The 21986-nt window shown below is 42.8% G+C and overlaps 1 protein-coding gene across 2 annotated transcripts in view; it reads right to left on the bottom strand.

Annotated features, from left to right (window-relative positions):
- Window positions 1–7797, bottom strand: part of LOC308302599 (ribosomal protein S6 kinase alpha-2-like) — a 50282-nt gene extending 42485 nt beyond the window's left edge. The window contains exons 1-2 of one of the 2 annotated variants that reach the window (XM_080746855.1): window positions 7658–7793; window positions 5918–6008 (exon numbers count right to left, since the gene is read on the bottom strand). In XM_080746855.1, the coding sequence (XP_080602981.1) occupies window positions 5918–5971 (54 nt within the window). In that variant the 5' untranslated portion in view covers window positions 5972–6008; window positions 7658–7793. Of the gene's footprint in view, window positions 1–5917; window positions 6009–7657 lie in introns of both variants that reach the window. The other variant, XM_080746856.1, reaches the window with a different exon arrangement.
- Between the last annotated feature and the right edge of the window lie 14189 nt (window positions 7798–21986).

The raw sequence follows: 21986 nt of genomic DNA, 5'->3' as shown, positions 1-21986 counted from the left end.
CATCTAGCGTCTCTCGTTGTTGAGCGCTGGGCGAGCCGGGACCACCCACGTTGCTCCAAGCAGCTCGGGGTAAGTAAAATAGCAAATAAAATTTTTTTTTGATCCCGAATATCCCGAACATGTTTGGGATAGGCACTTATAGGGTTAAGGAGCGCTTGTTTTCAGTGGAGATGACGGAGCCGCGCCGTCTCAGGCGACCATGAGCCAGCGACATTGCGACACGGTATCAGGCGACATTGCGACACGGCCGAGCGTGTCGAGCGTTGAACTTGTGCCCTTACCGAGTTATGTGCTGCTATAGTAAATCTTCGCCCCCCCGACTTTCGGCACCTCCGCGCGGTCCAAGTGGATACAACGGAGCGCTCCCTACCTCCAGTTCAGCCAATCACAAGCTTACGTAGGGCAGATCTTCACGTGCCGTCGAACAGATGCTCCCGACAAATTCAAGGCACCCTAAAAGCCTCTACAGACTAAGAGATTTCGCCTACAATAAGATATTATAATGTTTTCATCGGATCGTATGAGCACACACACTACACCATCCTCAGTCTTGACGATTATTGGGTTGTGTGTCCCGCTGAGCGAGAGACGCGCGACAGGCCAGCACACACAACAAGACCTCTCCCCCGACACCCCTGTGGTGAAATCTGGTGCGAGACGTGACGAGACAAAAAAATAAAAAAATAAATCACGCCTCCCTCAAAGCAGCAGCAACCACTAAGTGACATTAAAAGTCAGATCAGAATATCAAGAGTATATGAAAGCCTTTTAATAATGTTTATACTGTTGGAATCTGCTCCCAAATAATTAATTAGGCCTACATCACCAGCGAAAGACTAAAACTTTTTTTTAAAGTAGGTTAAATACCAATTAACTCCCCAACGCAGCGCAGCTGAACTGACTGGACACGTGCGTGAAGGGACCTGCTCAGCTCTCCTCTATGTTACGTTATTATAGCCATAATATATGGCATTCGCAGCCAATTAATGATTAAGACTACTTTCTCCATGTTCTTCTCACCTCAAAATGGATTAATATTCTTCAAATGACCAGATCACAGTAAAGCAGCAGGCACGCCAGGCAGTAGCCTACTCGAACAGAGGTAACAAGTGATTCACATCGAGTCGTCTCTATTGGATTTGATTTATCGCTCACGATGACATTTGCCATCAAATCACTCACACACACTTTGCACCATAGCAACTTAGAGTAGATGCTGCTCAATGTGCTGCCTCATGTTGGGGAGAAGCAGCAGAAAACCAGACAGACAGCCATGCTGCTGCCGCTGAATATATGGGGGTCATCGTGACCACACAGTCAGGCTCCGCAAATCACCCATGGTAATTCTTATGCTTATTTTACTTGTTAAATGCAACATTTTATTATAAAGACATGACATTAATATGGGTGCAAAATGCAAATGTTTAATAAAGTTCATATCTCCATAATTAAAGAATAGAGCTATAATTAGAATAACCAAATTGTATTTACAAGCCAAATAGTGGGATCAGCCCCGTTTATTAGTCGGATATCCCTAGATCTAATGGATGTTTATGAAAATAATATTATTAATAGGCTAAAGTAACATTAAAAGTAAGATCATGATACAAACTTTAAATGGTAGTAGGTTCTAATCATATGATGATGTTTATGAAAATAATATTAATAACTAGTGACGGGAGTGAGTGGGGACGGAGGAAGAGAGAGAGGGAGAGTCGAGAGAGGGAAGGAAAAAGGAGAGATTTGCTCGGAGATATACCGGATCACTGTTGGATCTCTACCCCGCTGTGCGGTGATTTTCAAGCAAGTTTGATATTTTCTGCTGTCGGGTGGGTTGTAAAAAAGGTCGTAAAAAAGCTAATTAACATATCGGCAGGCGCTTCCACACGACAGGAGAAAAACTGTGCCTCGTGAGCGAATTTGGGCTGTTCCTCGTCACAGTCATAAATTCCTCAAATGCCACAACATTGCGTACAAATTCTGTTTGTCTGTGGGGGCCCTAACACGACCAGACCCGACACACAAACCACTAAATGTCAAAAAATGTCAGTAGTACAAGTGTAGCCTAAGTGTTCAATACATTACTGAATTAAAGATATACTGTGTAAGTTGCTTAACTAGTGGTCAGTAGCTCTATAGCAAACCTCGGTCGCGTCCGCGTCTTTCGGCCGTTTTTCGGCCGAAAGACAGGCATTCCGGAGAAACGGACTCCTTCACCCATGCTTCGCCGTTCACCCGAGTGCCTATGTGAAGTGAGCTGCATTAGCGTTAGCTGCAATAAGACTTCCGGTGCCGATCTCTTCAGAATAAGAGTACCCCTGAGGCAATTGAAAAATGTTGAAAAACAAGTAATTGTCCCATGATATGCACATTCAAAATATAGATTAAGCATTTAAACGAACACACACAATGCCAGTGATGTCATTACGTGCGCGTCCCGCGTCAAATACGCGTTCATGTCGCCCAGAGACGCATTCACGTCTTGTTTCTGGGGTCCCGGGGACGCGCCTCCATTATTAATCCATAATTTACCGCATCGCGGTAAAAGAAAAACATTAGCGATTAGCGAATCGCAAAGGCCGCGATGTTCTGCTAAGTAGACTTCCCAAGCAATATGGAGACGTTTACATTTTTGAAATCCCTTCATAATTGACTACGCAATGATCAAATCAAACCGTGGTGTCTGTCTTTGCTTCCTATTAAACCTGCGGAGAGGAGAGGAGCCAACTGTCTGTCTAACAGCACGTACAAGTTTATTTCCGTTCCAACAGAGTAGGTTCCAACGGAGTAGGCCTACTCCATAGCTACAGGTAGTGAATGTTCTTGTAATCATTATAAATATAATGTCCTTAAATCCTTGTGCATTGATTAAAAGCTGCCGTTTGTCATAAGCTGAAAGTGAAAGTGATTTCTGTGCAACGGTGGCTGCCCCTCCTCTTTCCCCCGCACACACAACTTTTGGTGTGTGTCTTAGGGTGCTTTTTTTTGCCTTGATGAAACTTAAGCAAGGCAGCGACATGCGGTACTTTCTTCCTTGACAATAATGAGAGGCAGACAATACCATTACTGACATTTTGCTGAATATAAAAACGTTTTATATTGCTAATAGCAAAGTAAAAGGGAATCTTTTGGAAACTTAATGGGTCTGTTACTCGGTGAACAAATGGAACCAAATGGACCTGTTCCATTTGTAGGCCTACTCTAGTTTTTTAAAATGTAATATAAATTGGGGTCCCAGTGATATAAATATAATTAAATGCGTGTCTGTAGCCTAGTGTATTTAGAAATCCTAGTTCTAAGTTCAAACATTAGCCAAATTGTAAAATAAATATAAGAAATAGGCAAACATTTTGAAAATAGCCGATCTACAAGCTCAGTCTTTAGACGGCCTTAATAACCTATTGTGGTGTGTAAAATAGCCTATAGAAAAAAGTTAATAATAATAATAATAATGGTAATAATAAGGGTAGTAATAATAATAATAATACATAAAAAAGTATCGAAAACGGTATCGAAAAAGGTATCGTATCGATTCCCAGGTATCGAAAAAGGTATCGTATCGATTCAGAGGTGAACGATACCCATCTCCGCGGCGTTGAATTTTTTTGGGACCCATAAAATATCCCTGGGACTCATCCGAAAAACTCTTCTGGGGTCCCGGGACTCATTACATTAAAAACCTATTAACATCACTGCAATGCTAATTATGTTTCTGGGTAAAAAAAAGTTTTATTAACATTAGAAAAACATTATAAATGGATAAATGCAGTTCACTGGAGTACATAGCCTTTACAAATTGGGCACTGGACAGGAGGCGGCTCTTTGCGTCGGCACTTTGGAGACACGCACGCGTTCGGGGAGACCTCCTCTATCACACCACACTCTCCGCTAAGCAGGAGAGGTGTAAAATCAATTTCTGTTGCCTTTCCAGTGCAGCCACCTGCTAAAAAAAGTGACATTTTCAGACAATTTCAAACTCTAGTTGGCGCTGGAGAGCAGACGGCCCTTTGCGTCGGCACTTTGAACACACACACACGTTCGGGGAGACCTCCTCTATCACTCCACACTCTCCGCTAAGCAGGAGAGGTGTAAAATAAAGTGCTGTTGGCTTTCCAGTGCAGCCACTCGCTCAAAAAAGTGACATTTTCAGACAATTTCAAACTCTAGTTGGCGCTGGAGAGCAGATGGCTCTTTGCGTCTGCACTTTGAACACACGCACGCGTTCGGGGAGACCTCCTCTACCACACCACACTCTCCGCTAAGCAGGAGAGGTGTAAAATAAAGTGCTGTTGGCTTTCCAGTGCAGCCACTCGCTCAAAATAGTGACATTTTAAGACGTTTTCAAACTCTAGTTGGCGCTGGAGAGCAGACAGCTCTTTGCGTCGGCACTTTGAACACACGCACGCGTTTGGGGAGACCTCTTCTACCACACCACACTCTCCGCTAAGCAGGAGAGGTGTAAAATAAAGTGCTGTTGGCTTTCCAGTGCAGCCACTCGCTCAAAATAGTGACATTTTAAGACGTTTTCAAACTCTAGTTGGCGCTGGAGAGCAGACAGCTCTTTGCGTCGGCACTTTGAACACACGCACGCGTTCGGGGAGACCTCCTCTATCAACTTTGAACACAGTTTGGGATTCAGGTAACTTAACGAAGGTGTTTGCATGAGAGGGTTGAGGGATATTATTAGGAGTGACCCTCCTAAACTAGAGGCGGCATAGCTCAGGGGTAGAGAAACTGGTATTAGAGCACGAAGGGTATAAATCCCGAAGGGTTCCCAGTTCGAATCCGGGCTCCCCCTGAGTTAATGTCGAAGGGTCCTTGGGCAAGACTCTGAACCCCTAATTGCCTCCGGTGAGTAGGTTGGTGCCTTGCATGGCTTCCTCCGCCACCGGTGTATGAATGTGTGTGTGAATGGGTGAATGTAATGCACAATCTATGTAAAGCGCTTTGGATTAAAAGCGCTATATAAATGCACCATTTACCATTTACCATTTGAAAATGTCTTAAAATGTCACTTTTTTGAGCGAGTGGCTGCACTGGAAAGCCAACAGAAATAGATTTTACACCTCTCCTGCTTAGCGGAGAGTGTGGTGTGATAGAGGAGGTCTCCCCGAACGCGTGCGTGTGTTCAAAGTGCCGACGCAAAGAGCCGTCTGCTCTCCAGCGCCAACTAGAGTTTGAAAATGTCTGAAAATGTCACTATTTTGAGCGAGCCGCCTCCTGTCTAGTGCCCACTAGAGCTTTTGGGGGCGTTTTCTTTTTTTTTTTACATTGAACTCCTTACATCCTTGTTCCATCTTTTACTTAGTACATTTTACCTTTCACTCTGTACTTGGTCTCCAGCTTTTTCACTTCAACACCAAACCTATTTGCCAAAAATAGCCGATTTTTGGCTAACGTTCTCCTCAGAAAAGGGATGAGAGGGTTGTTCATTTATTCTAAAAGAATGGTCCTATCACACATAGATTTGGTGCCTTTCCCTGTAGTAATTCTGAGGACCCCCTAGGGGTCCTGGACCACTGTTGAAGACCCCTGGTGTACATGCACACAAGGTGTATTTTCATTACTTACATTAATATAGCCTATAGTAGCCTACCAAACATTACATCTGCCCAATCTAAATAAACAGATAAAGTCACATTGATAATTAAAGCTGTACTGTGGAAGCTGCTCAACTAGTGGTCAGTAGCGGTATTGCTTTTTTCGTCCGTTTTTCGCCGCGGACCACCGGAACGGGGGTCCACGGACCACCGCGGCCGCGACCCCCGTGACCGCCTCCGCCTCGCCGATACGAATCCATAGAGCCGTCTCCCGTCATTTTTAGACCAGGATTGAGGGAGTAGCATGCAAGATTCCTTCACCAATGTAAACACAGTTGCTAAGGGAAGCTATTTTCTGAAGAGACAGCAAGACTCACTGTGATTGGCCGGTGGTGTATGATCGGCGCTGTGATTGGCCGGTAGTGTATCATGTGGGAGATGACATCATTTTGCCGGGAAATACAGCCCCTGTCAAGGGTATGTAGAAAACATATAAAGAAAAGGCTTTTGGGGCTGAAATTAACGGAGTGGGTGTTCTAAAACTTTAGCGATTTAATAGTTAGGACAATTTTAAGATTTGCTTTATTAAAAAAGTTACATAGTATAACTTTAAGTAACTGGACCTCATTAGATGTAGCCTACTTGTGTCAACAACCAATTGAAGCTCTTCTATGGATTACAATAGAAAGAATGGAATTAACTTGTTAAGTGGCCTTTAATAGCTCGCATACCACGAATTTCAATCTGAAAGAACCTGGAAAATGTGTTAGGACAATTAGAAGTACACTAGTATAGAGACATACATCATACACGTATTTTTTAAATACATTTGTGTCTTTAAAATAAACATTATTTAGTGGACTTTTATTTTGAAGGCTGGAGCTTGGCTTATTGCAGCCAGCTCCCAGGCCGGAAACGCTAATGCAGCTCATTTCACGGACCTCACCCGAGTGCGTGATTCAAAATAACGTCGCAGTTCGGCCAGTGGAGACGCCCCTATACTCTATAGAGACGCATTAACTGTTAAAGCCTGCACTTGACACTTTTGTGCTGTGCTCAAAATAAACTTGACACTTCTACTTTGAAAGGCCTCTCATTTTATTTATCTTCTGTGCTGGGTGTTTTTTTTATGGGTTGGCATGGTACGTAAAGAGAAATTAGAATTAGTGAAAAGACTGAAAAGACTCGCGTCCCCACCCGGGTGCCGCCACGGGCCAATCAGAGGCAAGCGGAACGAGAGGGGCGTCTCCACTGGCCGAAATACGCCGTTATTTTGAATCACGCCGAGTCGAGTGCGTGATTCAAAATAACGTCGCAGTTCGGCCAGTGGAGACGCCCCTATACTCTATAGAGACGCATTAACTGTTAAAGCCTGCACTTGACACTTTTGTGCTGTGCTCAAAATAAACTTGACACTTCTACTTTGAAAGGCCTCTCATTTTATTTATCTTCTGTGCTGGGTGTTTTTTTAATGGGTTGGCATGGTACGTAAAGAGAAATTAGAATTAGTGAAAAGACTGAAAACGGCTCACAACACACTTTGAAAAGATACAAATATACCGTCTTGTTTTGTTCACTACTAGAAAATGCAGACATAACTTAGAAGACATAACTGTTTATTTACAACAGCCAAAAATTTAATACAGTTGTAAAACATGGGCTGTAGGAAACAATTAAGGAAACCATAAAATGTGAATTAACGATATGGCCGCCCTAGCGACCCCACTTCAAGATGCGCTGTGATTGGCCGGCAGTGTATAACCCTCGCTGTGATTGGCCGGTAGTGTATGTTGACGTAATTTTTCCGCGAATTTCTCCCCCCCTCACGGCCGGCTCATAGAAAACATATAGGCCTAAAGAAAAGGCTTTAGAAGCTGAAAATAACGGAGTGGGGGTTCTAAAACTTTAGCGATTTAACAGTTAGGACAATTTTAAGATTTGTTTTTAAAAAAAGTTACATGGTATAACTTTAAAATTGCATAACATGAACTACTAAACTTGTGAAGCGTCCTTGACGCTCCTTCCCTTCCGCGTGTCGTACCTTCCGCGTGTCGTAAAGTAGTCCACTGTAAACAACTTGTATAAGTTGTATATAAAGTGTTATAAATTGAAGTTACCTGTCAGGCTGTCACAGATGAGTAGTAACAGCTGGTCCATAAATCCTTATAGACAAACAGCCACGACAAAGGTGCACCATGATGTTGTAATATGAGTCCTTCCTTCCAGTAGTGTTTCCAATGGTTTCGTTTGTCTTCCTCCTCCTTCTCTATGGATCGATCCACCGAGCACAGGGAACAGAGTCCTGACTATATTAAGGGTTTATGGATCGATAGTAGCAAATAATTAGACAAACAACCTCATCCTGCCTCGCATTTACTTCCCGAAGGGGCGCTGACTGAGGGAGCTGGGAGGGCCTATTTGAAGTGAGCTGCATTGCGTTAGCTGCAATAAGACCTCCGGTACCGATCTCTTCAGAATAAGAGTACCCCTGAGGCAATTGAACAATGTTGAAAAATGAGTAATTGTCCCATGATGATGACGTGCACATTCAAAATATAGATTAAGCATTTAAACGAGCATACACAATGCTAATTATGTTTTTGGGTAAAAAAAGAAATACCACCAATAACATTAAAAAATATATATAAATGGATAAATGCAGTTCACTGGAGAGCATATCCTTTACAAATTGGCACTGGACAGGAGACGGCTCTCTCTCTTTGTGTCAGCACTTTGAACACACGCACACGTTCGGGGAGACCTTCCACACCACACTCTCCGCTAGACGGCCAGACGGGAGAGGTGTAAAATAAATCACACATATCCTATCACAAATAGATTTGGTGCCTTCCCCTGTAGTAATTCTGAGGACACCCTAGGGGTCCTGGACCCCCTGTTGAAGACCCCTGGTGTAGATGCACACAAGGTGTATTTTCATTACTTACATTAAAGCTATACTGTGTAAGATGCTCAACTAGTGGTCAGTAGCCCTATAGCAAACCGCGGTCGCGTTCGCGTCTTTCGCCCGTTTTTCGTACCTTCACACCCCCGCGTCTGCCTCCACAACGCCGAGAGCTATCTTTAGAGGGGTCCCTGGTTCCTGTGCGTTCAGGCATTCCGGAGAAACGGACTACTTCACCCTGCCTGGTAGGCGAGATTACCTTTTGAGTAAAGAGACACACGGGCGACTACAAATATGGCGACCCCACTTCAAGATGCGCTGTGATTGGCCGGTAGTGTACCATGTGTGCATGATCGGCGATGTGATTGGGCAACGTATACACAACGTATACAGATGATGCAGATTACGTCATTTTGGCGCGAAATCCGGTCCACGGCCAGGATCATAGAAAACATATAAAGAGAAGGCTTCAGAAGCTGAAAATAACGGAGTGGGTGTTCTAAAACTTTAGCGATTTAACAGTTAGGACAATTTTAAGATTTGTTTTATAAAAAAAGTTACATGGTACAACTTTAATATAGCCTATAGCCTACCATACATTACATCTGCCCAATCTAAATAAACAGATAAAGTAAAATGTATAGAGGGCTGCCAAGTTTCAGAAAAAGTTAGGAGTGAGACATTGGGGGGGGGGGGGGGGGGGGGCTCAGGGGCACCCTCATGCCCACGAAGCCCGCGTGGGCGAAATAAATCTGGGTTTTTCGGGTTTTTCCATGTTTTTTTTACCTGCGGTCCTTGGGCTGGAATGGTTGATCAAGTGCAGCTAAAAGGCTGAACAGTGAACACTGCTGCTGCTCCAGACAAACCAACGTCCCATTTTAAACATATTTTTTATTTTAATATAATTGTGGGCTCGCCTATAAGGCGAGCACACTTTAGATATTGTCAATATTTATTTATCTATCAGTAGACGGGATCTTCGGTTCCTTTCTACTCCTACATACTTAGTGAGAAAATGAAAATAATAACATCAATGTGTTCAGCCTACAGTGGCGAAGTGTGCTATTATTTTTTACAGCAATCGGCCAAATGGTGGCGCTGTAGGAAGCCTTCGAAAGTGCGAACTTTGAACAGGTATAGCTCATGCTGTGTTTTAGGTACAGCCATGAAACCTGTATACACGTATGCGTCTCCTCATGCCGAACAACTTTTACGCTCTGACTTTTGACCTCTGACCTTTAGGTCTGCCACAATTTGGAATTATATGAAAAACAGTAAAAATCTATCTCCTCCTGGGATTTCCGTGTTACGCGCACGAAACTTTTTTCACATGAACTTTGGACCAATACGGTCAAACTGGTCGGATTTCTTTTAAGTGAAATATAATTTTTTAATAATTCAATGTATATTGCGGTTTTATGCAAATTATTCTTCGGCCTCTAAATCATACATGCAAAGTTACACGTTCATGGCATTTGGCAAAGATGTAGAGGGTTAGTCAAAGTATCACTGAAACCAATTTTATTCCAATCGGCCAAAGGGGGGGCGCTATACGAAGCGTTTGAAATTTCAAACTTCAAACGGGCATAAGTCATGACTCGTTTCGTTTGAAGTCATGCAACTTGCTTACACGCGTGCTTTGACTCGAGCGGAAGACATCTGTGTCTTTGTTAAGTAAGCTCCGCCCTTAGATTTCCCGCCATTTTGAGCAGTTTGTGAAACGCTTAAACCCGCTTTTATTCTGGAATGTTCGCGTCACGTGCACAAAACCTTTTTAATGTGAACTTCGGACCGATATCTAAAGATCTGTCAGATCGGATTTTTTTAAAATTGAAACATGCTTTTTTAATAAATTCAATGAATATTGCAGTTTTATGCAAATTATTCTTCTGCCTCTAAATCATGTATGCAAAGTAACATGTTCATGGCATTTGGCAAAGATGTAGAGTGTTATTCCAAATATCACTAAAACCAATTTTACCCCAATTGGCCAAAGGGATCGGAGCGCTATATCATTTTGAGCAGTTTGTGAAACGCTTAAACCTGTTAAGATTTTTTTTGCAATTTGCATGAAACATTCTACACACAATCTAAGGACCATTATCTAATATGCCTATGAAGTGCACACACACAAAACATAATAATAATAATAATAAATATAGCTGCAAGCAGCGATAAAGTGGCCAAAGCCAAAAACACCTCAGATCATGAACACAGCCTGCAATGTGCGTGAAATCTTGCAAGCACATTCCCAATAGGTCAAGGAACAGATACCACCCTTCTCACATTGGCCTGTTATAGCGCCACCAGCGGGTCAACTTTTGCACAACACATTTTTGGAACAAAATGGACCAATCTTTGACGTCAGTAACGTCAAAGAGAGCACTGCCTGCGATCTTGACATTTTGTACTTTTATAGCCATTGTTTTCTGGCTTGAAGCGAGCCCACAATTGTTTCGAAGGAACAATATTTTCTAGTTGTGGGCTCGCCTATAAGGCGAGCACACTCTAGATATTGTCATTATTTATCTATCAGACATATCAAGTTCTCCTCAATACTTTGTCCGCTTTCAACTCCTACATACTTAGTGAGAAAATGAAAATAAAAACATCAATGTGTTCAGTTTACAGTGGCGAAGTGTGCTATTATTTTTTATAGCAATCGGCCAAATGGTGGCGCTGTAGGAAGCCTTCGAAAGTGCGATCTTTGAACAGGTATAGCTCATGCTCTGTTATACGTACAGCCATGAAACCTGTATACACTTATGCGTCTCCTCATGCCGAACAACTTTTACCCTCTAACTTTTGACCTCTGACCTTTAGATCCCCCAGAATTTTGAATTATATGAAAAACAGTAAAAATCTATCTCCTCCTGGGATTTTTGCATAACGCGCACAAAACTTTTTTCACATGAACTTTGGACCAATACGGTCAGATTAATCAACCAGATTTCTTTTAAAGTGAAATATAATTTTTTAATGATTCAATCAATATTGCGGTTTTATGCAAATTATTCTTCGGCCTCTAAATCATACATGCAAAGTTACACGTTCATGGCATTTGGCAAAGATGTGGAGGGTTAGTCAAAGTATCACTGAAACCAATTTTATTCCAATCGGCCAAAGGGGGGCGCTATACGAAGCGTCTGAAAATTCAAACTTCAAACGGGCATAAGTCATGACTCGTTTCGTTTGAAGACATGCAACTTGTTACACGCGTGCTTTGACTCAAGCGGAAGACATCTGTGTCGTTGTTAAGTAAGCTCCGCCCTTCGATTTTCCGCCACTTTGAGCAGTTTGTAAAACGCGTAAACCCGCTTTTATTCTGGAATTTTCGCGTCACGTGCACAAAACTTTTTTTACGTGAACTTTGGACCGATATCTAAAGATCTGTCAGATTGGATTTCTTTAACATTGAAACATGCTTTTTTTAATAATTCAATGAATATTGCAGATTAATGCAAATTATTCTTCTGCCTCTAAATCATACATGCAAAGTAACATGTTCATGGCATTTGGCAAAGATGTAGAGTGTTAGTCCAAATATCACTAAAACCAATCTTACCCCAATTGGCCAAAGGGGGGCGCTATATCATTTTGAGCAGTTTGTGAAACGCTTAAACCTGTTTAAACCTCAAATCATGAACACAGCCTGCAATGTGCGTGAAATCTTGCAAGCACATTCCCAATAGGTCAAGGAACAGATACCACCCTTCTCACATTGGCCTGTTATAGCGCCACCAGCGGGTCAACTTTTGCACAACACATTTTTGGAACAAAATGGACCAATCTTTGACGTCAGTAACGTCAAAGAGAGCACTGCCTGCGATCTTGACATTTTGTACTTTTATAGCCATTGTTTTCTGGCTTGAAGCGAGCCCACAATTGTTTCGAAGGAACAATATTTTCTAGTTTCTATACTATACTATACTATACTAGTCATATCAAGTTCTCCTCAATACTTTGGCACCTTTCAACTCCTACATACTTAGTGAGAAAATGAAAATAAAAACATCAATGTGTTCAGCTTACAGTGGCGACGTGTGCTATTACTTTATACAGCAATCGGCCAAATGGTGGCGCTGTAGGAAGCCTTCGAAAGTGCGAACTTTGAATAGGTATAGCTCATGCTGTGTTTGAGGTCCAGCCATGAAACCCGTATACACGTATGCGTCTCCTCATGCCGAACAACTTTTACCCTCAGACTTTTGACCTCTGACCTTTAGATCCCCCAGAATTTTGAATTATATGAAAAACAGTAAAAATCTATCTCCTCCTGGGATTTTTGCGATACGCGCACGAAACTTTTTTCACATGAACTTTGGACCAATACGGTCAGATTGATCAACCAGATTTTTTTAAAAGTGAAATATAATGTTTTAATAATTCAATCAATATTGCGGTTTTATGCAAATGATTCTTCGGCCTCTAAATCATACATGCAAAGTTACACGTTCATGGCATTTGGCAAAGATGTAGAGGGTTAGTCAAAGTATCACTGAAACCAATTTTATTCCAATCGGCCAAAGGGGGGCGCTATACGAAGCGTTTGAAAATTCAAACTTCAAAAGGGCATAAGTCATGACTCGTTTCGTTTTAAGACATGCAACTTGCTTACACGCATGCTTTGACTCGAGCGGAAGACATCTGTGTCTTTAAGTAAGCTCCCCCCTTCGATTTTCCGCCATTTTGAGCAGTTTGTAAAACGCTTAAACCCGCTTTTATTCTGGAATTTTCGCGTCACGTCCACAAAACTTTTTTTACATGAACTTTGGACCAATATCTAAAGATCTGTCAGATCGGATTTAAAAAAAGAATTGAAACATGCCTTTTTAATAATTCAATGAATATTGCAGTTTTATGCCTCTAAATCATACATGCAAAGTAACATGTTCATGGCATTTGGCAAAGATGTAGAGTGTTAGTCCAAATATCACTAAAACCAATCTTACTCCAATTGGCCAAAGGGGGGCGCTATATCATTTTGAGCAGTTTGTGAAACGCTTAAACCCATTAGGATTTTTTTTAGCAATTTGCATGAAACATTCTACACACAATCTAAGGACCTTTATCTAATATGCCTATGAAGTGCACATAAAGTGGCCAAAGCCAAAAACACCTCAAATCATGAACACAGCCTGCAATATGCGTGAAATCTTGCAAGCACGTTCCCAATAGGTCAAGGAACAGATACCACCCTTCTCACATTGGCCTGTTATAGCGCCACCAGCGGGTCAACTTTTGCACAACACATTTTTGGAGCAAAATGGACCAATCTTTGACGTCAGTAACGTCAAAGAGAGCACTGCCTGCGATCTTGACATTTTGTACTTTTATAGCCATTGTTTTCTGGCTTGAAGCGAGCCCACAATTGTTTCAAAGGAACAATATTTTCTAGTTATTGTTGTTGTTGTTACTATAGCAGCTGATAAAATATCCTGGGCAATCATTTCTATTTTTATATTGTGATTTGTGGCTTCTGGCTGTTTGCCAGGCAGGCACTGCAGGCAAGAAGAAGATGTTTTCAAGTCAAGGACCCCTTAGCTAAAGGGAGATGAAGCAGGACCCCCACTACATATTGTATCAAAATTCTGTTGCAAATGAAATCTTAATAGATGTCATAGATAGCTCCATAGACTTGTTTGACAGCACTGTGTATTTATCAAACATTTAAAAGTCTCATCAGTAGGCTACTTCAGTGGTTCTCAACCTTTTCAGACTGCGCCCAAAATTATCATATTTTAACTGGGGACCCCCCACCCTATAAGAGTTCAGGCAACATTTTGTATAACACGGTTCTACTGTGAAAATAGCAGATACATGTGAGCATGTAGATCTGCTATTTTCACAATGTCTGCCTCTAATAGGCTACTTGACAATTTGGCCAATTTTTAATTTGTCATTTTAGAGCTATTAAAAAGTTGTCACTTTAGAAATGTGCAGATACCCTCTATACACTTAAACTTTTGTTGGTTTGTTTACTGTTGAGTGAGAAAACAATGTTGCACATTAAGTTAATCATGGCGACCCCCGACCCCCACAAAATAATTTGGGGACCCCCCTGGGGGTCCCGACCCAAAAGTTGAGAACCACTGGGCTACTTGGATTCTTCCCTCTAGTAGAGTAGTAGTGTTGGTGCAAACCGCCCTCTCTCTTCTAAAGCCCTCCTCAGAATATGGGGATATTAGGGTTCAAGACAAAGACAAGTGGATGGATATAGTAACCCATGAAACTATTGCGCGTGGGCTCGTTCGTGCATGCGCTCGCGGGAGGCAAGAGCTGGATTGTGGTCATCTTTGTGAAATATCGCCCGGCGTTTACTCGCGGAGCGAGTGTGTTTCTCCACCGCGGGGGGCGGCGCAAACCCCGGCCTCCGCAGATCCAACAAGCGAGAAAGCATCGCAGCAACCGCCGTCTGTAGGGCTCTCTCTCTCGCTCCGTCGCCTGCATGTGTGTATGTGGGTCAGTGACGTGACGCCCCAAAAAAACTTTAAATTGCAGGCATAAAAGTTATTTACTTTTGTTCTACTCACTCTCAACCTTATGGAAATAAATTTAGTTTTTAGATATTTTATTGGAATCAGACTTTATTCAGCAGTTTGTTGTACTGTGCCTAAAATCGTCATATGGTGTGACATGAAAATAATTGTTCATAAAATGAAAATGGAGTACATCTTTCTTAAGTTACTCACTTTATCAAAGTCCTTAATCATAACAGGGATCCACTATAGTTTTTTGAAAATTAATTATATCTGTATATTTTTTTCATAATCGACACTCTGTGTGAGGCCCATGTTGTCGATCTTACAACATATTTTAAATTTATTCTGTCAAAACTTTCTCTAAAATTACACAAATATTTGTGACTCTTCCTGATACTATTCTCTATGTAATCCATAAACATTTTTTTGGTTTCATCATTAATAAAGGTATGATTTTTCACTATTTGGAATGTCACACCAAATGATTTAGTGTCACACCGTATGATCATATCTTCATGTGTCAAAGCAAACTGTGTTTTAACCTACCTATTAGTGAGTACTGAACTTTACTGATTGATTAAATAATTACCCAGGATAACATGGCCTTAATATTTCTGAACAGGATATTATTGTAGGGCTTTAACATGGGATAAGAAAGAATTGTAGTAGTAGATGGATGATGAGGATGTGCACAGGAATGCTACGCACACCTAAGTCTTCTGCTGGCCCACGGCAGAAGGATCCTAAAGGGACAATAAGGTGCATAGCCACACTTGGAGCCAAGGCAACATTTTATTAACACCAATTAGTGGCAACAGAACTCAGCATTCAGGTGAATTGCTTTTTTCTGAAGTCTCCTGAACTTGAACACAGCATTTTGTGTTGAACAAATGTAATTAGGAATCATGACATTACACCACATCTCCACTAGCTAAAGAGTGCTGGGTTGCGCAACTCCGAAAATAGCTGATCTACAAGCTCTCGCAGCACAACGTGTTGAGAGCTTGTAGATCAGCTATTTTCGCTAGTTTTGTCTCGGGTCCTACCTTAACACTGTCCACTGTCCAGTCCAGTGAGTGAAAGTACAAAAGTATTAGATCAGATTAGATTATACATTTAGACTGTATTGTACATCAGCCAGTCGTATTTGGTGAGGGTAGCAAACCGGCTGCCTTGTTGCGGTTCTGCTATGCCACAGACAACCTCCTGCTCTTCGTAGAAAATGCAGTCTCGCCCCTTTGGCTCCTCTCTCCTTGCTGGGTCATTGTTTAGTTTCTCCCTGTACTTTCTCGTTCTCTCAGCACTTGTCATTTTCCAGCTGACAAAAGAAAATGGAATGTATAGTTTAAGACAAAGAGAAAATATTGTTTAGATTGAAACAATATGTGAAGGGGTTTCTGCTCTGTCTGATGAATTTGAAGTATCACTGAATGAAGCTAAATTAAATTTTATGTAAAAATGTTTAAAACAAATGTTTAAATGTACAAAAGAAACATGGAACTTTTTATTGTTATATCTGTAGTTAAATACAGTATAAATCATATGGTGTGACAATCAAGTCATATGGCGTGACAAGCAGACATGTCACACCATTATGATTAAGTGTCACACCATATTACGTTTTCTGCATTTAGGTTTACCTTGAGGCTACTAGGTACACATTAGCATGCTAACAACATGCTAGCTATAACAAAGCAACCTAGATTTACATGTAATTATGTCCAAAACTTCAAATAACTTTAGCTTTTTTTAATGAAAAGGTGTCACACCAACAGACATCCAGAAGTGCCACACTTCAAGTTTCAACAAGATGGCATTTCATGAAAATGTTAAAATCATAACTCACCTCAGACACCTGTCTTGCAGTTGTGCTGGGAGTGCTGAATTAGAGCCCTGCAAGCCCGACGGGACCCGACCAGGGCCCGGCCCGGCCCGCCAAAACGGGCCGGGCTCGGGCTCGTTTAGAAACTCACCAACGGGCCTAGGGCCGGGCCCGGGCTCAGAACCATGCTCGGAACATTTGGCGCTGTGAATTTCACACATGACGTCTCTGTGTGTGCGCTTAGAATGGAGTGTGAGTGTGGTGTGTGTGAGTGAGTGCTGCCCGCCTGCCTCCCATAGCCTTCTAGGCTAATAGCCTTCTAGGCTATGGGCTCTATCCGTATCTATAGCAACAAGGGCTCTGATTGGTCGTGACATGAGTACATTAGCCAATGGAGAGCCGCAACGAGCCGAGGGCGACGGCTTTTGTTCTCACACACTCACACAAGTCTACTCTGCGACTCTGCGTGTACATACACACCGAGACTAGAACATTAGGAGCACTACTGTAGTTTCACCCATTTCACCGTCATTTCTCAAATAAATCGCCCTGTAATGATTCCCCGACCTCCCGAGTCCCGTATCAGTTACGGGATTCGTGCGTGCGTCTTTACACTTTAGTACTGGACGATACTCTGTATTTTACGAGACCTGTATGAAACCACGGGCGGCCGGCAAGCCGGCAATAATATCAATATCTAATTGCTGTGAAGATATACAGTAACATAACAAACGGTGGGTGGAGGAAGATTTCTTGCGTTGTGATGTGTGTGTAATTACTTGCTGTGCTGTTGTGTTGTGTTGTGTTGTGTTGACTTCTTTCTTGTAATCAGAGCGCAAGACGAGCGCAGTAGGGCTGTACATACGTCTCTCAGTCTCCGTCCTCTCCGACCATAGTTTTCGTCGGAAAGTTTCGACTTTCTGACGTGCGTGCAGCTTTCCGAACTCAAATTATGAGTAATCCTTTTCAGAAGTTGCAAGAGATGTCATTTTGTAGTTGAACTGGACCTTTCCGACGCAAATTTCGGTGGTCTGTGACAGTATGGACTCCCCTTGAGAGTGCAGCTGCAGTGCACAGCAGTGAAAGCCACGCACACAAATAATTAATTAATAATAAGGCTACGGGCTTCGGGCCGGGCTCGGGCTTTAAATAGCGGCACCAAACGGGCCACGGGCCGGGCCTGGACTGAAGTCCACGGGCCAGGGCCGGGCCCGGGCCCACATTTTAGGCCCGTGCAGGGCTCTATGCTGAATAGCCTTACAGAAGAAGGACCTCTCTAGCCAATAGGTGTCCAAATAATTGCCTGTTTAATTTTTCCAAACTAGTGTCACACCAAATGATTTTGGTTTGGGGGACAAAATCTTTTTGATCAGAAATGACTGAAAACATTATGCTTTGACTTTGAAAAGATATAGGCTCACAAATAGACATTTTTGTGAGCCTAAATTCATTTTTAAATGAATTTTAGCAATTATTTTTCTTAGTTTTATTCAAGTTCCCACTTTGAGAAACAAGGTTGGGACAGTCACACCATATGAGTTTTGCCATGTTTGGTTGAAAATTCTGAAGAAATGAGGAATGAGATGTTTTAATCTTGAGAAAACGCTATGTCACGTCACCCACCCATGTGTAGAGGGGAGAGCTCAAATTATGAGTAGAGTGTACGGTGGAGACCTATCCACCGCAAATTTGAGGGGGCAATAAGAAGGGGCAATAAAAAAAAGTCTGTATTGAAAAGTTGTTTTATTTATTTATTTTTATTGTCCAATAAGCGCTATCATTTAATTGAGATTAGCTGAGTTGAGAGAAACTGAACTTTGTATCTACAATTTTAATAAATGAGTCTTGCTGTGTCTCCTCTCTCCCCTTGCCACAAGGTATGCAAGGAGGTTATTATAGAAGGAAAGGTAAAAACATGTAAAAACATATTCCATAATATCAATGTAAAAATGCATTCCATAAGATCAATGTCAAATCATATTCAAATCATATTCATAATATCAATGTAAGAATCAGGTTGTTTGCACAGATTCGCTGACCATTAGAACAGCTCTCCTTTAACCAATCTTAGCAGGTGTTGTGGGGATTGGGGAGCAATTCAAATAACTGCAATGATGATGACAATATGAACACACATTGGCACGCTGATATAAGCTAAACATGTTGCATCATTCCCTTTGTTTGCAAGTGCCTTCAGGACAGGCAGCATGCATTTCTTTCTGCAGTGCACGGACTCAGAGTCGGTGCCCCGTTTGGAACCTCACCCTCAGTCAGAGTTGACGTCCCACTTCGTAGGCTGCAAGCGAGCGGTGCCCGGGTAGCTCAGTCGGTAGAGCTCTCGCCTTAGTACCACAAGGTCACGGGTTCGATTCCAGGCACCGCCAACTCAGCGTATGAGTAGCACGGCTTGTCAAGTCGTGCGGCAAGTACTGGGAGCTGATGGTAGGTGTGGCGCTCCACCTCAGCAGTCCATCTCCCAGGGGTCTAGCGCATTGTAACGGGGACAGACTCCCGCGTGTTACCGGCTGATACTGACAATAAGCCACTCCCGACCTACTTGTTGAGCGGTGGCTAACAGTACAGATTTGTTAACTTTTTTCCACACATCGTATCTAAAAAGTAAAGGTAGTCCTACCTGCTTTTACATTTTAAGTGACGGTTTGAAACAAGCGTTTAAATCATTTTTTAATCAGCCTGTGCCATTTTCCCACAGCAGCCAAAGTGGGAACAGTACTGACACCTGTGGACAGGGGTTCAAATCAATTTCTAATCAATGGAGCAATTATTGTAGTTGTATTGTCCACCTTAGGAGTTGCATCATGAAACCTCTACCACAGTGTCCTCAATCTTTAACGCTAGAAAAGCCTTCTGTGGGTCCTCTGCTCTCCATTAAGATAGCGCTTAAAGATAATTTCTACAAAAACAAAGGAACACATCTGTAAAGAATGTTATTAGAACACATTAATCTGGAAACACAGAATGTTACTATAAAATAAACAACACAACAGAGAGACAGATCATGACATTAAAGCCCTATTTTACAGTAATTATCTGGCCAGGTTGAAATGCCAGAAGGCAGAGATTTGTTTTCGCCCGTGTCCATCTTTCTGTCCATGTGCCCATGTACAGCTGAGCTCAGACACTGCTGGACCGATCAGCGCATCCATGCAGATGGGCGTGCACAGACATTTTGAGAGGGAGGGTGGGGTGGGGGGGGGGGGGGGGGTGGGGGGGGGCTCAAGTGAAAATAAAAAAGGCACCTTGTGCAGCGCGTGGAACCGTCGACTGCCTAGTAGTTGCAGGGATGGGGGGGATTTGTATAACGTCACACAGACGGCAATTAACAACTATATTACAGGAGTTAACAGGTTCAGACAATGGTCTACTGACCGTTTTCATACCAAACACCTGGAGGCCACATCGGCCTCCAGGGGTGAGATGCCATGGGCTCGGTTACACACGCCCCACATACACGCACACACAACACGCACGTGCACGCACGTCGTCAAGTTGTGTGACGCCGCGGTTAGCACGAACACTTCAGTCCCCCTACCTGGCTAGCTGCTTTGACTTTGCATAACAATACTCGGGTAGGCAGTTCTCACCTACATCCTCATTTACACTTGTACACGGCCAGCAGCACGTTTGCCTTCCATTCTTTGCAGACATTTAAGCTCCTTTCGGGAGAGTTCCGAAAGTGTCTATAATTGTAAAGTAAAGTCTATGTAATATGTAAAGTTATTTTATATAAAAAAATACATTAATTGAATTGAAACACATTAATTGAAACTAATTAACAATGTAACTAAATAAGAAATATAATTAGGCTACATTCAAAATGTTGAATACAGTATTTCAACTAGCACCGCGCGGCAGGCATGCGTGCACACATGCGCGTGCACACTACGGATGCGAATCTCGACCACTGAGGCGATACGATAAGCACCTCGATACAGTGCCAGCGATACGATACCAGTAAGACTCCCTAATCGGGAGATAAGCGACCGTAGGTCTCGCTAGAAGAGGGCCATGTGAGAAATGAGGGGTGGGGTCTCCGTGTTGCCTTGGCGGACGAATAGGTACCGGCCCCGGCTCTCCCGGACGCTCCTAGGCCGAGTTAGGGCATTTTATGTGAGCTGCAGTGGAGGGGGTCCTCCACTGGGGGCGCCACCACTTTTGCATCCGTTCTGGAGTACCAGGAGTGGGTGGTCCCCGGGAATTCCCCGTGAGCAGCCCCGTGGGGGTGGTCATTTGGTCATTTTTGCACATTTGGTATTTTTTTTACACCTGGGGGTCCCCCAGGGACCTGGGGTTCCCTGGAACTCCGGGGGTCCTTGGAGGTTGTAGTTTGGCAGGCAAGGAGTTTGTGTGGAAATTTTGGCATGGATCGGGGCAACGGTGGCCGAGATATGAGTAGGGGGAAAGTGTGACGTGTATGTGGTAATGTTTTTACACCTGGGGGTCCCCAGGTCCCTGGAACTCCGGGGATCCTTGGAGGTTGTAGTTTGGCAGGCAAGGAGTTTGTGTGGAAATTTTGGCATGGATGGGGGCAACGGTTGTGGAGATATGAGCAGGGCAAAAGTGTGACTGACTGACTGACGGACTGACAGACAGCCCCTGGAGCTTTTGATAGTAAATGCGACCTACGGTCGCAATAATTGCGATACATTGAAATCCAAGGCAATTTATTGTTTCACTGTAGTACTAGGCTCTGTCTAACAACCCAACATATAGTATTCTGGGAGAACACAAAGCTGCTGGCTATTGTAGAATTGTTTGATAACCAGAGTTCGAGTTACGTGGGTGCCAGTGGGGTCTTAGCTCCCATAGTTAAAGTCTGGGACCCCATAGTCAACAACCCCCTTTGGGGTCTCTTTTTTTCTAAGTGTGTTTTTTTTTTTTTTTTTCTCGTTTTTTTTTATTTTTTATGTTCCATTGGAAGAATTTATATTATTTATGTTAACTAGATATACTAAATAAACATGTTAGACAGTAAGACTGAACAATGACATCACACCGTTTAATCCTACTATTCATTTTATTATTATAAATCAGGCGCATTTAATGTGGGGTGTGAGTCTTCCTTTACCGTCCGGGTTATAACACACTCGCTGCAATGGTTCCTACCTTTCCCCCAGGGCCGAGGAGGCCCTGGATGCAGACCTACCCAGCTGCGTGGTCTCGCCATGGCCTGGGCATAGGCTAAGCTAGGAACCACTGCATCGAGTCTTTGCACTTCT

This window comes from Nannobrachium achirus, assembly GCF_963921795.1.
Source record: "Nannobrachium achirus genome assembly, chromosome: 17".
Classification (NCBI taxonomy): domain Eukaryota; kingdom Metazoa; phylum Chordata; class Actinopteri; order Myctophiformes; family Myctophidae; genus Nannobrachium; species Nannobrachium achirus.
This window is presented reverse-complemented; position numbering and strand designations above follow the sequence as displayed.